The sequence below is a fragment of the Tachyglossus aculeatus genome, chromosome X4 (assembly GCF_015852505.1).
Source record: "Tachyglossus aculeatus isolate mTacAcu1 chromosome X4, mTacAcu1.pri, whole genome shotgun sequence".
Taxonomy (NCBI): Eukaryota; Metazoa; Chordata; class Mammalia; order Monotremata; family Tachyglossidae; genus Tachyglossus; species Tachyglossus aculeatus.
Genome location: NC_052098.1, coordinates 13458949 through 13475077, shown reverse-complemented (window position 1 = coordinate 13475077; position 16129 = coordinate 13458949). Strand labels below are relative to the sequence as shown.

The following is a 16129-nucleotide window of genomic DNA, read 5'->3' as shown; positions in this document are numbered from 1 at the left end:
TAAATAGAATTATAGCTATATACGCATCATTAATAGAGTAATAAATATGTACAAATAGACACAAGTGCTGTGAAGAGGGGAAGGGGGTAGGGCAGGGGGAGGAGGAAGAGAGGAAAAGTGGGGGGGCTCCGTTTGGGAAGGCCTCCTGGAGGAAGAGAGCTCTCAGTAGGGCTTTGAAGGGAGAAAGAGAGCTAGTTTGGCAGATGTGTGGAGGGAGGGCATTCCAGGCCAGATGTAGGACGTGGGGCCAGGGGTCGACGGCGGGACAGGTAAGAACAAGGCACAGTGAGAAGGTTGGTGGCAGAGGAGCGGAGTGTGCGGGCTGGGCTATAGAAGGAGAGAAGGGAGGTGAGGTAGGAGGGGGTGAGATGATGGAGAGCTTTGAAGCCAAGAGTGAGGAGTTTTTGCTTGATTCGAAGGCTGATAGGCAACCACTGGAGACTTTTGAGGAGAAATCTTGAAGAGAAGGAAAACTTCTCAGTGCCTCACTTACCTCAACTGTAAAAATGGGGATTCAATACCTACACCGCTTCTTACTTAGACCACGAGCTCCACGTGAGACAGGGACTGTGTCCGACCCAATTAGCTTGTATCTATCCTAGGGCTTCGAAAGAACATTGCTTCACACTTTGTAAGCATTTAGCAAATACCATAAAAAAAGAAAGTGGCTAACATTTTTGCAAATCGAGGGTGAGTCTAGCACTGGAGGCTAGATGACCCAGATATCTTCTGATTTCCTTACAGTCTCAAACCTTAGGCAGGGTGCAGGCTAATCAGCAGGGGGACCGAGACTCATTAATCCCAATTTTGGGTGGGTTGTGGGAGTTAAAACCGCCTTGGGCTGCACCCTTCCCCCCTAGTTGCCATAGTTCCCTCTGCACAGGGTGGCAGCTAGAATGTCACTCTGGCTTTGGACTAGACATTCTGATTGCCAGAGGGCCTGTCCTCAATCTGGTTGCAATCCCAGCTGCTTTTATATACGTTTTGAAATTTTCAGCATTGAGAAATTCTGGTGAGCAGGGAGTAGTAATCCCGCTCACTTTTCACATTTGGTCACGGAACAGAGAGCCGTGCAAGATAGTTTCTAAATCCCAAGAAAGATGAATTCATTCCTTTTTTTTCCTCTCTAATAAAGAAGACTGAAACGCTTGATTTTTCAACAGTGCACCTAGAGGAAAGAAACTATTTTCTGGACATAATGAAAGAAAAATCTGGAGAAAAGTGGGCAAAAAGGTTTTAGAAGTGATGACTTTTGCCTGTTTAGTTGGCCCACGTCAGTATGCAAACAACCAACCAAAGTGTCCACGGAGTGAAAAAGACCTGGGTTCTAATCCCGACTCTGCCAAATGCTTGCTGTGTGACCTTGGGCAAGTCACTTAACTTCCCTTTGCCTAAGTTTTCCTCTTTTCCTTCCTACTTAGATTGTGAGTCCCATACGAGAGAGGGGCTGTGTAACCACCCCAGCGCTTGGAGCAGTGTTTGGCACAAAGTAAGGGCTTAACAAATACCATTAAAAAAAATGGAACCTTCTTATCCTGGGGCCAAAACTGAGGTTTTTGACCAGATTCTGATACTGAAATTGGTCACACTGTCAATTTTTTTGAGAATCACCGAGATGAGAAGATCTCCTGCATTTGGATCTGTGACCTTTGGACGCTTGATATTCACGTCACCCCAAACCCCACAGCGCTTCTGTACATATCTTTAGATTATTAAAATTACTTATTTACTCATATTCATGTCTGTCTCTCCCTGTAGACTGTAAGCTCATTACAGACAGGGAACGAGTCTGCTAATTCTCTTGTACTGTCCTCTCCCAAGCGCTTAAAACAGTGTTCTGCACCTAGTGTAGGTGGTCAATAAATACCACTGATCGATGAAAAGGAAACGCGGGCAGTCCTGGTGTCCAACGTGTCATCATTGGAGAGTGTTACTCGGCTGCACGAACGAGAGTATGATCCATGTGAGAACAAACATTTGCCAAGAATGTAATTAGATCAACAGCAGTGAAAATAAGGAATTGCTGAGTCAGAAAGCAGAGCGTGTATCCAGAACTGTAGGAATCGCAGACATAATGTGTTTATAAAGGATGCACAGAGGGACTCCTTGATTGTCTACGTAGGTGGCATAACCAAAAGAACTCAACAGCCTATGTTAATCATTCTAATTATCTAATTAGTTCACACGTGTCTAAGTGACACAGCTTTCATTTCTGTCTGCACAGAACAGACGACGGGGAATTTATGCAAGAGTTGTGACTTGGGGTTAAAATAAACAGAGCAACCCGCGTAAAAACCACACAAAAACACAACGGCAAGAGCCTGTCAGACTGTTTAACCGGCAACCAATTCCTTCTACGCGAGACGAGGTGCCAACGCAGAGCGGCCAACTAGCCCAGCGATTCTCTCTCCCGCCCGCGGTGCGTTGGGGACGTGAGCCCGGCTCTTCCCGTACTTACATCTCCATCTGCTGGCCTCTGGTCATCACAGTCCCTGGTTGGACTGATGTCCTGCCGCATGACCCAGATGGGTTCCTTGGGCTCATCCGGGGTGTAAGGCGAGCGGATGGTTCTCGTCTTCACTTCCTCGATGGCCTCCTTAATGTCCTTGATGGCCAACGAGATGGCGTCCCTCTTCTCCTTGCTGTACCGTTGCACCGCCTCATTGGCGTTGACGGCGGGGCGGGGTCCGCTCGGGGGCTGGCCCGGGCTCTCGGGCTCCTCGCCGCCCGGAGTGGGGGCCCGCTCCAAGTTCTGCTCTGCCTCCGGCATGTCCTCGGCCGCCTTGTCCAGGCTCTGAGAGCTCATGCTCTGCTTGACTTCGGCTACGATCTGGTCAATGTCTTCCTCCTGCTCGTAGCTGTCCATCCGGGGGTAAGGGGCGAATTCGGCCTCCTTCTCGGGGCTGTCCGACTCCCCGTCGGAGCGCTCGTCGTAGTGATGGAGCCGGGCCCCCAGGGCCTCCTTGCGGTAGTTGTCGGCCTCCTCCCGCTCCTGCTCGTACAGCCGCAGACCGTCCCGCACGTCCAAGTCCGGGGTGTCCCCGATCTCCTCGTACACGTGCTCCTGCAGGCCGCCATAGTCGGCGTAGGGCTCGGCGTAGGGCTCGTCCTCCCCCCGGTGGAAGAGCCGGTGGGTGTAGACGTAGCCCGAGTAGGCGGCATTCATGGCCTCCTCGGGCTCGAGGGCGTGAAACTGCAAGCGGTCGGGCAGCGCCCGGTGGTGGGTGGCCTCCGCATGCTCGGCCTCGGCGTTCTCCGTGTACTCCTCCGCTTCGGGCCGGTACTGCACTCCGTAGGCGCTCTCGTCCTCGTTCTCTTGGACCCGGTCCGGGTCGTAGCTGTCCTCCGCCGTGGCGATCACGTCCCCCTCTGCCGTATCAGTGTGGTTGTGGAAGCCGCTCTCCGTGCTGGCTGACCGAGCCAGGGTCCCGCCTCGCTCCTCCTCCTCCTGGAGCTGCTGCTGCTGCTGCTGCCCAGGCTGGCCCTCCTGGTCTTCCCCGGCCTGGTCCCGGGGGAAGGAGGCCGCATATTGCTGCTGCCGCCGCCGCCGCCGCTGCTGCTCCTCCTCCACCTCCGAGTGCTCGAGGTCAGCCTCCACTGATTCGTTCACCTCGCCGCTCCCGGGCTCGTCGCTCGCCTCCACCTCGGGGGGGCCTTCCAAGTGGTTCATGGTGGGGAGCAGGAGGGCCGGGGGGAGGGACTCGTTCGGCTTACTCTGCTCTCATTTTCCTTTCTGGGACTGAAAAGAAGGGGGAGAAGAGAGAGGAGAGACATTACGTGGATAAACTCGTCATCGTGAAAGTAAGCCCCCCATCACCGTTATCCGGAAGAACAATGATAATCGTGGTGTCTGTTCAGGGCTTACCGACATGCCAAGCACCGCACTGAGCGCTGGGGCGGATACGAGATAATCAGGTCGGACACGGTCCCTGTCCCACAGGGGGCTCGCAGCCTGAGGAGGAGGTATGGATCCCTCAGTTTACGGAGGAGAAAACTGAGGCACAGGGAAGTTAAGTGACTTGCCCCAAGTCACACGGTAGGCAGGCGTAAGATCTTGTCGGGCTTGGGGATGGGAGGGGGGGAAAATTTTTAGCCTTACACTGGGGTAGAGTGATTAGGTTAGCATTGGAGGAGCTTAGAAGCGTGCGGGGGTTGAGTTGTAGGTATTTACTTACGTTAATGTCTGTCTCCCCTCTCTAGACTGTAAGCTCACTGTGGGTAGGAAACATGTCCACCAACTCTGTTGTATTGTACTCTCCCAAGTGTTTAGTATGGTGCTCTGTGCACAGAAAGTGCTCAGTAATGGTGAAAGGGAGGAGAATGGTAGGTGGAGACACAAGAAACAGGGGTGAGGTGTTTTATGGTATTAAAAGGGATGGGAGGTTTGAGAACAGGGTTTGGGGGAAAGGATGGAAAGGGGAAAGGAGGGAGAGATTATTGGCGGGGGGGGGGGGGGGGGAACTGTCCGATGTAGGATCTTTCCTCAGCATAATATGGGGCCTAACTGCGGCAACCTTCCCAGTGTTTGAATGTTCCAAAGGCAGTTTTTAAACCTGTCACCACTCGGGTTATCAGCAGGTGGTCCAACGGAGTCATTCATTCAATTGTATTTGTTGAGTGCTTAATGTGTGCAGAGCACTGTACTAAGCGCTTGGAAAGTACAACCTGCTGCTCAGGATATGTTTGGGGTTGGAATGAGGTTCTCGTACTTTTAAACCTCCTGCACCTCTTGGGAGCGACACAAAACATTATAATTGAGGTACTTGCTAAGCCCTTACTATGTGCCTGTAAGCTCTTTGTGGGAAGGGATCGTGTCTATCAACTCCTTCGTGTTGTACTTTCCCGAGCCCTTAGTACGGTGCTCTGCACACAGTTAGGGCTCAATAAAGACCACTTTATTTATGTGCCTAGAACTGTCCTAAACTCTGGGGTAGATACAAGATAATCAGGTTGGACACAGTCCCTGTCCCACACGGGACTCACAGTCCAAGTAGGAGGGAGAACAGGCACTTGAATCCCTATTTTACAGATGAGAAAACTGGCACTTGAATCCCTATTTTACAGATGAGAAAACTGAGGAACAGAGAAGTGAAGTGACTCGCTCGAGCTCACACAGCAGGCAAATGGTAGAGCTGGAATTAGAACCCACCTTCTTTGACTCCCAGACTCATGTTCTGTTCACTGGGCCACGAATGACCAAACAAACGTGAGTGCTGGGCATTTAGGATAGCATGACAGAAGACGGGGGGAAATCCATCAGCGAGTGAAGTCTGGAGGTGACAGTGTAAGATGATTTTGAAGGAGAGGAAGGACGTGATTTGGCAAAGCTATACGAGGAACATGGCTCTGGGCTGAGGGAAAGGTGTGACGAAGCGCTGGAGACAGGAGAGTGAAGAATGATTGACAGGAGATTAGCTTGGGAGGATCGAAGAGCATGTGCTGGGGTTGGTGGGAGAAAAGAAGAGAGCAGATACAGAGAGAGAAGAAGGAATCAGCTGATAAAGAGCCCAACAGAACGTCTCAATATGCACCAGAGGCTGATGGATGGATTAATCTCCAAGACAGAAGAGTCATAGGTGTTGGTTATTAAGGAAAACAGGGCTCTTCTCAAAAGCTAAATTTCTTTATCGACTCAAAAACACAATGAACAACCATTTTGTTGAGAAGAGCAAGTGGGCATGTAAAACCTACTTTCTATCTCATAAAAGTAGCGCGGCTCAGTGAAAAGAGCCCGGGCTTGGGAGTCAGAGGTCGTGGGTTCTTATCCCAGCTCTGCCATTTGTCAGCTGTGTGACTTTGGGCAAGTCACTTAACTTCTCTGGGCCTCAGTCCCCTCATCTGTAAAATGGGATTAAGACTGTGAGCCCCACATGGGACAACCTGATCACCTGTATCCTCCCCAGCGCTTAGAACAGTGCTTTGCACATAGTAAGCGCTTAACAAATGCCATTATTATTATTATTATTATAAAACCCTGCTCTCTTTCTTTACAATGCCCCTTTTGAAAGAATGGATAAATATTAAGATATCTACACTGTCCCCTTGATCTAAATGGGCACAGAGAAAGCACACCCTGAAGGAAACGCACTGAAACTCTATATGCACCTGTAGCTGTTTTAGAATGTGCAGTTTTAGAAAAAATCCCAAATGACCCGAGGACCCACAATGTAGCATATTCACATGCCAAGCAAAGCTGAAACATCCACTTCCCCTCTTCCATTACTAACTGTGGTATTTATTAAGCCCTTACTATGTGCCAAACACTGTACTGAATTCTGGGGTAGATAGACCCTGTCCCACATGGGGCTCAAAGTCTTAGTGGGAGAGAGAGCAGGCATTGAATCCCCATTTTACAGATGAGAAATTGAGGCACAGAGAAATTATGTGACTTGCCCAAGGTCACACAGCAAGCAACTGGGAGAGCAGGGATTAGAACCCAAGTCCTCCGACTCCTGGGCCTGTGCTCTTCCCACTAGGCCATCTCTCTATACTCTCTCTTTCCCTTCTCTCTCTAACTCTCTCTTCTTACGGAAACACATCACTGCATTTATGAAAACTCATCACAGTCTGTTTAAAACAGCTGTTTTTCTGCCTCTCTGGAGTTAACCCATTATCTACGGCCATTTATTGACTCAAAAAAATCATGGGTTTTCACACATGCACACCCCCAGCAGACAGTGATGATAGAAGTAAGAGGCAAGCCACCATATCATTATAGGAGAAATCTTTTTAAAAGTGCAGTTGGGTGGCAGGGGGCGGGGGGTGATGAAGTTTTGTACTTAATAAATCCATTCCCTACATTTGAATGTACTTATGCATGCAATTCATGTAATTCACTTACCACCAGAAATTTGAGAATATAGTTTGGCTCCTGGCACAAGTAACATTAATCTTCTGGTAACAGACCTATTTGTTTCAGAGACTTATTAAAGAAACACGTCAATTCAGAATCCTTCCTAGAAAGAACTACATGGACTACCTTAACTGTTGTGGTATTTGTGAAGCACTTACTAGGTACCAAAAACTGTTCTAAATGCTGGGGTAGATACAGGTTAATCAAGTCAGACACAGTCCCTGACCGACATGGGGCTCACAGTCCAAGTAGGAGAGAGAGCAGGTATTTAATCCCCATATGAGGAAACTGAGGCACAGAGAAGTTAAATGATTTGCCCAAGGCCACAGAGAAGGAGAGAGGAGCTGGGTTCTAATCCTGGCTTCTCCACTTGTCTGCTATGTTACCCTGGGCAAGTCATTTAACTTCTCTATGCCTCAGTTACCTCATCTGTAATATGGGGACTAAGTCCATGAGCTCCAGGTGAGACATGGTCTGTGTCCAAGCTTGTACCTTATATCTACCCCAGCGCTTAGTGCAGTGCCTGGCACATAGTAAGCGCTTAACAAATACCATTAAAAAAAGTGGTAGAACTGGGATTAGAATCCAGGTCCTCTGACGCCTAAACCTGTGTTCTTTACAACGGGCCGTGTTGCTTCCCCATGAAGCAGTTTGGCTCAGTGGAAAGAGCCCGGGCTTTGGAGTCAGAGGTCATGGGTTCAAATCCTGGCTCCGGCAGTTTTCAGCTGTGTGACTTTGGGCAAGTCACTTAACTTCTCTGTGCCTCAGTTCCCTCATCTGTAAAATGGGGATTAAGACTGTGAGCCCCCCGTGGGACAACCTGATCACCTTGTAACCTCCCCAGCGCTTAGAACAGTGCTTTGCACATAGTAAGCGCTTAATAAATGCCATTATTATTATTATTATGAAATTAGGGTGCACCTCATAGTTCTGATTTGCATGGAGGGTGGGGGGATGGAATTGGGTCTTTAAAGTTTCAAATGTTCTTATGTGGCTATTTGGAACAGTGGCAGTATGGCTTTCTCCAGCTTCTGAGGGGACAATTAATGTCTCTAAACCATCTCCATGGGAACAGGGCTGAAGCTATTCCAGATTGATGAAATTTTATCGATAAAACTGAAACAATCAGGCGTGATCTCCCTAAAATCTTCCCGCTCCTATCCAGTCCCTCCCTCTTCCTGCCCCTTCTTCACCTCTCCCATCTTTCCCAGCAATATCTCAAAGGAGACAGATCTCCCGTCTCCTCTCAAAATCCACCTTCTCCACCTACGCCTCCGACCCCATCTTTTTGCATTTTATCAAAACACTCGCCCCCTCCCTTCTCCCCCCGGGGCCGCCATCTTCAACTGCTCACTCTCCAATGGCTTCTTCCCCACTGCTTTCAAACATGTTCATATAGTGGTAGTAATAATATTTATTAAATGCTTACTGTGTGCCAAGCACTGTAAGAAAATTCACGGGTGGGAATTAAAACACGATCCCTGTCCCTTGTGGGGCTCACAATCTAAAAATCCTGAGAAAACCCTCCCTTGAACCCCAAACTCCCTCCAGTTATCACCCCATCTCCCTCTTCCATCCCTCTCTAAAGGCCTTGAGTGAGTTATGCAGATGACACCCAAATCTACATCTCCTCCTCTGTTCTCTCTCCCTCCCTCCAGGCTCGTATCTCCTCCTGCCTGCAGGATATCTCCACCTGGATGTCCGCCCGCCACCTAAAGCTCAACGTGTCCAAGACTCAGCTCCTTATCTTCCCTCCCAAACCCTGTCCTCTCCCTGACTTTCCCATCACAATGGACGGCACTACCATCCTTACTGTCTCTCAAGCCACAACCTTGGTGTCATCCTTGACTCCACTCTCTCATTCACCCCACACATCCAATCCATCACCCAAACCTGCCAGTCTCACCTCCGCAACATCACCAAGATCCGCCCTTTCCTCTCCATCCAAACCGCTACCTTGCTGGTTCAATCTCTCATCCTATCTCTACTGGATGACGGCATCAGCCTTCTTTCTGATCTCTCATCCTCCTGTCTCTCCCCACTTCAGTCTATACTTCACTCTGCTGCCCGGATTATCTTTGTACAGAAACGCTCTGGGCATGTCACTCCCCTCCTCAAAAATCTCCAGTGGCTGCCAATCAACCTTCCCATGAAGCAAAACCTCCTCACTCTCAGCTGCAAAGCTCTCCATCACCTTGTCCCCTCCTACCTCACTTCCCTTCTCTCCTTCTACAGCCCAGCCCGCACACTCTGCTCCTCTGCAGCTAACCTCCTCACTCTCCTCCTTGTTCTCACATGTCCCGCCATCGGCCCCGGCCCACGTCCTACCTTTGGCCTGGAAAGCCCTCCCTCCACACATCCACCAAACTAGCTCTCCTCCTCCTTTCAAAGCCCTACTGAGAGCTCACCTCCTCCAGGAGGCCTTCCCAGACTGAGCTCCCCTTTTCCCCTGCTCCTCCTCCCCTCCCCATCGTCCCCACTCCCTCCGCCCTACCCTCTTCCCCTCCCCAAAGCACTTGTGTATATCTGTACATATTTATTACTCTATTTTATTAATGATGTGTATATATCTATAACTCTATCTATTTTGATGATATTGACACCTGTCTACTTGTTTTTGTTTTGTTGTCTGTCTCCCCCTTCTAGACTGTGAGCCCGTTGTTGGGTAGGGACTGTCTCTATTAGTTGCCAAATTGTACTTTCCAGGCGCTTAGTATAGTGCTCTGCACACAGTAAGTGCTCAATAAATACGATTGAATGAGTGAATGAATGAAAGTTGTCTACACCCGCTACCTCCGTTTCCTTTCTTCCAATTCTCTCCTTGACTCCCTCCAATACGGTTTCCACCCACTTCATTCCATGGAAACTACCCTAAGGTCACAGATGATCTCCTTCTTGCCAAATCCTATGGCCTCCACACCATCCCAATCCTCTTTGACCTCTCAGTTGTCTTCAACACTGAAGATCAACTCCTTCTCCTTGAAACATTATCTAACCTTGGCTTCACTGACACTGTCCATTCCTAGTTCTCCTCCTATCTCTCTGACTGCTTCTTCTCAGTTTCTTTTGCAGGCTCCTCCTCTGCCTCCCACCCCCTAACTGTAGGAGTCCCCTTCTATTCTCCATCTACACTCACTCCCTCGGAGAACTCATTCACCCCCACGGCTTCTCAAATCTACCTCTGCAGCCCTGACCTCTCTCTTCTGCAGTCTCGTAGTCCCTCCTGCCTTCAAGACAGATCTACCTGGATGTCCTGCCGACACCTTAAGCAAAAGATGTCTAAAACACCATTCCTCACCTTCCCGCCCAAACCCTGTCCTCCCCGTGTTTTTCATCACTGTAAACACCACCACTATCCTCCCTGTCTCACAAGTCCGTCATCTTGACATTATTCTCGATTCATTTCTCTCATTTCAACCCGCATGTTCAGTCTGTCACAAAATTCTCCCCAGTCCAGCCCATAATTCACTCTGCTGCCCAGATCCTTTTTCTAAAAAGAAAAATTAAAAAATTCAGTCCATGCTTCCCCACTCCTCAAGAACCTCCAGCAGTTGCCCGTCCACCTCCACATCAAACACCTTACCATTGACTTCTTTAATGCACTCAATCAGCTCGCCCCCTCCTACCTTACCTTGCTCATCTCCTACTACAATTCAGCCTGCACACTTGGCTTCTCTAACACAAACTTACTCACTGTACCTCAAACTATCCTTGCCCATGTCCTCCCCCTCTGACCTGGAACTCCCTCCCTCTCCTTATACAACTGACCATCACTCTTCCCACATTCAAAACCTTATTAAAATCATATCTCCTCCAAGAGGTCTTCCCCAATTAGGCTTTTTCCCCACTCCCTCTCCCTTCTGTGTCACCTCTGCACGTAGATCTGTACCTCTTAAACACTTGATATTCACCCCACCCTCAGCCCCACAGCACACGCACACATACCCATACTTCTTTAGTAATATCAGTATCTGTGTACCCCTCTGGACTGTAAGCTCCTTGTGGGCAGGGAATGTGTCTACCAACTCTATTGTATTGTAGTCTTCCAAGTGCTTAATACAGTGTAAGATTAAAATTGCTGTAGTTCGCTTTTATCATTTGTTTTGACTATTATTATATTCTTGGTATAGATTCCGATGGGCTAAACGAAAAGTTTCAAATGACATCATTATGTTGCGTGGGGCAGCCTAATGCACATATCGTCACGTATGTCAAGGCAGCCAATCTAGGAAGGGGTGGCAATATATTTTCTGCCTCAGAGTGACCATACGTCTGGAGCCAGACTTGGTGTTTTGGGGCTAGTTTTAGATGCCCACAGTGGATACACAAGTGGGAAATGTCAAGGCTTAATTACCATATTTACTCACATAATTGCCTCACTTTTTGCAATCCCACAAAAGGGGAGTGGCTATTACTCAGGGAGTTTAACAAAAAGAGGAGTAAGAGAGAAAAATAAGGAGGAGGAAAGGAGGGAAACACAAGAGAAATGTAAGAGGTCACTCCCAAGTGTCGCATACAACAAGCTTGTTGTGGGCAGGGAACATGTCTACCAACTCTGTTATGTTGTACTCTCCCAAGCACTTAGTACAGTGCTCAATAAATACTATTGATTGATGGATTAACAGCACTTGATGAATTGGTACTCCTCCCCACCCCCGCTTCCTACCCTAGAATTCACGTTTGTCACAAATCTCTCTGCAGCTTTTGCAACTCTGACATTTCTCTTATTCCGACCTCAGAATGTGCTTGCATGTTCTAAAGCAGAAGCTCTCACAGCATGAGACTGTATTGTTACATTAGCGAATTCTGATCCTTCTTTCTACCGTGGAGGATGCCCCCATCACTGCTTACAAAAATAATCTTTTATTTCCTCCTTAACAATTTGGGGCAGGGAGGGTGGGTGCATGCATGCAGCGCAGGTAATTATTTGAATAAATATTTTGAGTCATATTCTACTCAGAATGCTAACGAACATAAAATCTACCACCTATAGAATTATCTTAATGGGGCTGTTTTATTCTTTATTCTTCTCAATTTTTTAGTCATTTGAATGCATTTAATTTGCTTACCCTTTTCTTAGGGACAAGTTGATGCGGATTCTATAAGAATTTCAGGTCTCCTGGACCAAGGTAAAGTGTTCTTTGAACATATCTATTCCTGAAAAAAGCACACTTTAAAAAGAACGCTCTCACTCGAAAATACCATTTCAGTTTCTGTCTTCTGGTCTGTTGTCTCCTCCTACTGGAGTCAGCAGCAAAATCATATTTCTAAAGGCCTCGCATACTGCCCTTGACCCACCCATACACCAGTCCCATTAATTTGAGTTCTGCTCCAGAACCGAGGACAGTCAATGACCTCCTAAGATGGGGGTGTTACCTTTATTTTTATAGTAACAAATAACCTGTTACCAAACCAGGGTTCTGGCTTTACTGCAGGATTTAGCCGTAGCTGCCCGGGTTCCAAAACCAAAGGCTCTCTCATTCCAAAAACAAATATCGAAAGAGCATGAGAGGAAAGAGAAAGCAGACACTGCCCTCATTAAATGCTTTCCTTCTCCGAGTTGATTAATTACGGAAATCGTTTTAAAGAAATGATCTTCCTATGGATTGTGAGAGGCAACAAAATCCCATTTCGGTCCTTTGGATGATGGAGTCTTTATCCGAGAAACGAATCAGAAGGGGCAAGGCACCTTGGCGCTGAAAATCTAATCCCTTGCAAAAATGTTTATGCCATGCCAAACTGCATCTATTTCAGCAGCAGGGAAAAAAAAAAAGCTCCTAGAGAGCAGGAACCAGGGTGTTTGGTGGAGGGCATTTCTGCTGGTGAGCTCTGGGGTGAGAAGTGTTTGGGTAAGAATCATTCCAAGTGCTAAAGGAGAAATTTGCTCTCAGGAAAGGTTCCGCTTCTTCTGTTTTTAATGGCATTTGTTAAGTACTTACTATGTTCCAGGCACTGTACTAAGCACTGGGGTAGATATAAGCTAACCAGGTTGGACACGGTCCCTGTCCCATGTAGAGCTCACAGTCTTAGTCCCCATTTTACAGATGAGGGAACTGAAGCTCAGAGGAGTGGAGTGACTTACTCAAGGTCACACAGCAGACAAGTGGTGGAGCTAGGAGTAGAACTCTGGTCCTTCTGACTCCCATGCCCATGGTCTATCCACTAGACCATGCTGCTTCTCTTCCATTTCTTACGAGGGAGTGGGGAAGTCAGGGTGGAGAGTGAGGGAGAAGATTGCTGAGGGACCATTTCAGGATAGGATGGCATCTTTTTCCTGGACAAACCAAGTTTGGTATGGCTTCTCACCCAGGTGACCCAGTAAGTTCTGCCCTCACCTCCACCCCTTCCCCTAGTAGCTGCCCACCCTATGCTCTCCAATGGCCCATTTAAACCTTTTTCTCCTCACAGCTCCCATGCGCACCTCTGTAATAATGATGATGATAATGATAACAATAATAAGCGCTTAGTACAGTGCTCTGCACACAGTAAGCACTCAATAAATACGATTGAATGAATGAATAATAATAATATGTATCAAGCACTATTCTGGGTGTTGGGGTAGATACAAGTTAATCAGGATGGACACAGTCCCTGTCCCACTATGGGCTCACAGCCTATGGAGGAGGAAGAACAGTTTACAGATGAAGAAAATCAGGCATAAGAAATTAAGTAACTTGCCAAAGTCACATACCAGGCAAGCAGCAGAGCTGGGATTAGAACCCAGAGGCTTTACTCCCAGGCCTGTACTCTTTCCACTAAACCACACTGCTCCTGTACTCCAAACTCTGCCTTTCCCAACCCTTGCTGTGATGGGGGGTAGCGGGAGGAGGGACTCCTACCATTCCCTGCTCTCCTACCAGATCAGCCTGCTCGCATTTCCGGACCTGCCCTGTGTGACTTCCTTTTAAAATCTGTTTTGCCACTGCCTCCCCCTTCCCGGGTTTACAGCCCGTGCCTCTCAAGCCCACCACAGGCATGGGGATGGGACGAAACTGAACAGTGATGGACGGAGGGTGGCAGCAGCCTTCTTCCAGACCTCCTCCCCTGCCTGTTCTGGTCCAATCAGGGGGAGCTTATGAGGCAGAGGAGGAGAAGAGGATGACGAAATTAATTGAAAAAGCAGAAAAGGCTGTACCGGATGTTTCCAGTTATGGGCCTGGAGCCAGTGAGAAAGGTTGATGGGGCCAGTGCAGGAACTGGGGGCAGGAGCACCACCAGGGAGCTGTGAAGAAGGAGATTCGTAAAGAAACATGGGAGGGCAAGAAGTGTTTCAAAGACGGGGCGTGGACGCCAGGGAGGGATTCCACACTAAATCAGCTCTGTCTAGCAATATAAAAGTCTCCATACTGTCACATACCCACAAGGACGTCCCTTCTCCAAGCAGTGGGCAGAGGGGAGGGATGGGTGCCTGCTAAACAGTGCCAAGAGAAACCAAATTACAGAATCTCTTTTTAAATATCTGCTGAGGGGTCCACCCCTGGGTTTCGGTGCTCTCCTGTTCCCCTTCAATCAATCACGCAATCAATCGCATTTATTGAGCGCTTACAGTGTGCTGAGTACACTGAACTAAGCGTTTGGGAGAGTACAACAGAACAGAGTTGGTAGACACGGTCCTTGCCCACAGTGAGAAAGGGGGGAGAAAGAGATTATACAAGTAAATAAATGAAGGATATGTACATAAGTGCTGTGGAGCTGAAGGAGGGGTGAATAAAGGGAGCAAATCCAAGGTGAGATTGCCAAGGGTGACGCAGAAGAGAGTGGGAGAAGAGGAAATGAGGGCTTAGTCAGAGGAGGCCTCTTGGAGGAGCGGTGCCTTCAATAAGGCTTTGACAGTGTGGTGAGTGATTATATTTATACTATTTATATTATATTTATATTTATATTACCTTTATATTTATACTATACCATTTCAATACATCGTGATGCCTGTTGTCAGTCACCCCGTCTCAAATATTTGTAGACTGCAAGCCCTCTGTGTGCTCTCATCATCATTCTTGTACCTCTCCCCAGCACTCAGTTCAGTGCTTGGCACACAATAGGCACTCAATACGTATCACTGAAGGAATGAATGAGAACCAATGTGTCCTAGTGGGCACAGGCCTGGCAGTCAGAAGGACCTGGGTTCTAATCCTGGCTCTACCACTTGTCTGCTGTATGACCCTGGGCAAGTCACTCACTTCTCTGTGCCTCAGTTACTTCATCTGCAAAAGAGGGATTAGGACTGTGAGCCCTATGTGGGACAGGGACTGTGTCTAACCAGATTAATTTGTAACTATCCCAGTGTTTAATAATAATAATAATGATGGCATTTACTAAGCGCTTACTATGTGCAAAGCACTGTTCAAAGCACTGGGGAGGTTACAAGGTGATCAGGTTGTCCCATGGGGGGGGCTCAGTCTTCATCCCCATTTTACAGATGAGGGAACTGAGGCACAGAGAAGTGAAGTGACTTGCCCCAAGTCACACAGCTGACACTTGGCAGAGTCGGGATTTGAACCCATGACCTCTGGCTCCAAAGCCCGTGCTCTTTCCACTGAGCCACGCTGCTTCTCTAGTAAAGTATCTGGCACATAGTGAGCGCTCAACAAATAGCATTTAAAAACACTGTAAAATTAAATAGCAAAAGTAATTATGATGAAAAATGTGCTTGGCGATAAGAGCAGAAGATGTAAAGTGGCGAATGAATCAGTGAGCAATTGGAGGCTTCTTGGGTATGGCAAAACACACAATACTGTACCTAAGATAATAAGAGTCAGTTACAAGTTAGTGACTTGATTATCACTATGCGCTCAATAGGAACCCAATAATGTGCTGGGAAAAAAACGTTAATTTGAGACAGGGCCGGGATACCACATCAATACATCTGGGCCAAGATTTCAGGCTGTTCTGCTGTTTGAACAAATTAATCAAGTAATAGAACTTATCGATATTCCAAGAACTTATGGAACATATCAATCAATCAATGGTATTGAGGGCTGACTATATGCAAAGCACTGCACTAAGCAGTTGGGAGAGTATGATACAATGGAGTTGGTAGAGATGTTCCTCTCCCATAACGAGCTTACAGTCTAGAGGGGGAGACAGACAGTAAAATAAATAATTTATAGTACATAACGATATATATATTGTAAGTGCTGTGGGGTTGGGAGTGGGGTGATATCAAATGCCATATACATAAAGATAAAATAGATTTATCACATATAATTATATCATCTATATGATATGCACGCATATAATCATCATCATCATGGTAGAGTGGATACTGCATAGGCCTCG

The 16129-nt window shown here is 47.6% G+C and overlaps 1 protein-coding gene across 5 annotated transcripts in view; it reads right to left on the bottom strand.

Moving 5' to 3' along the window:
* The window catches only part of APBA1 (amyloid beta precursor protein binding family A member 1), a 120222-nt gene that overhangs the window by 63362 nt on the left and 40731 nt on the right, over positions 1 to 16129 (bottom strand). For 4 of the 5 annotated variants that reach the window (XM_038769618.1, XM_038769616.1, XM_038769617.1 and 1 more), the window contains one exon: positions 2459 to 3739. In XM_038769618.1, the coding sequence (XP_038625546.1) occupies positions 2459 to 3670 (1212 nt within the window). In that variant the 5' untranslated portion in view covers positions 3671 to 3739. Of the gene's footprint in view, positions 1 to 2458; positions 3740 to 16129 lie in introns of those variants that run through there. The other variant, XM_038769620.1, reaches the window with a different exon arrangement.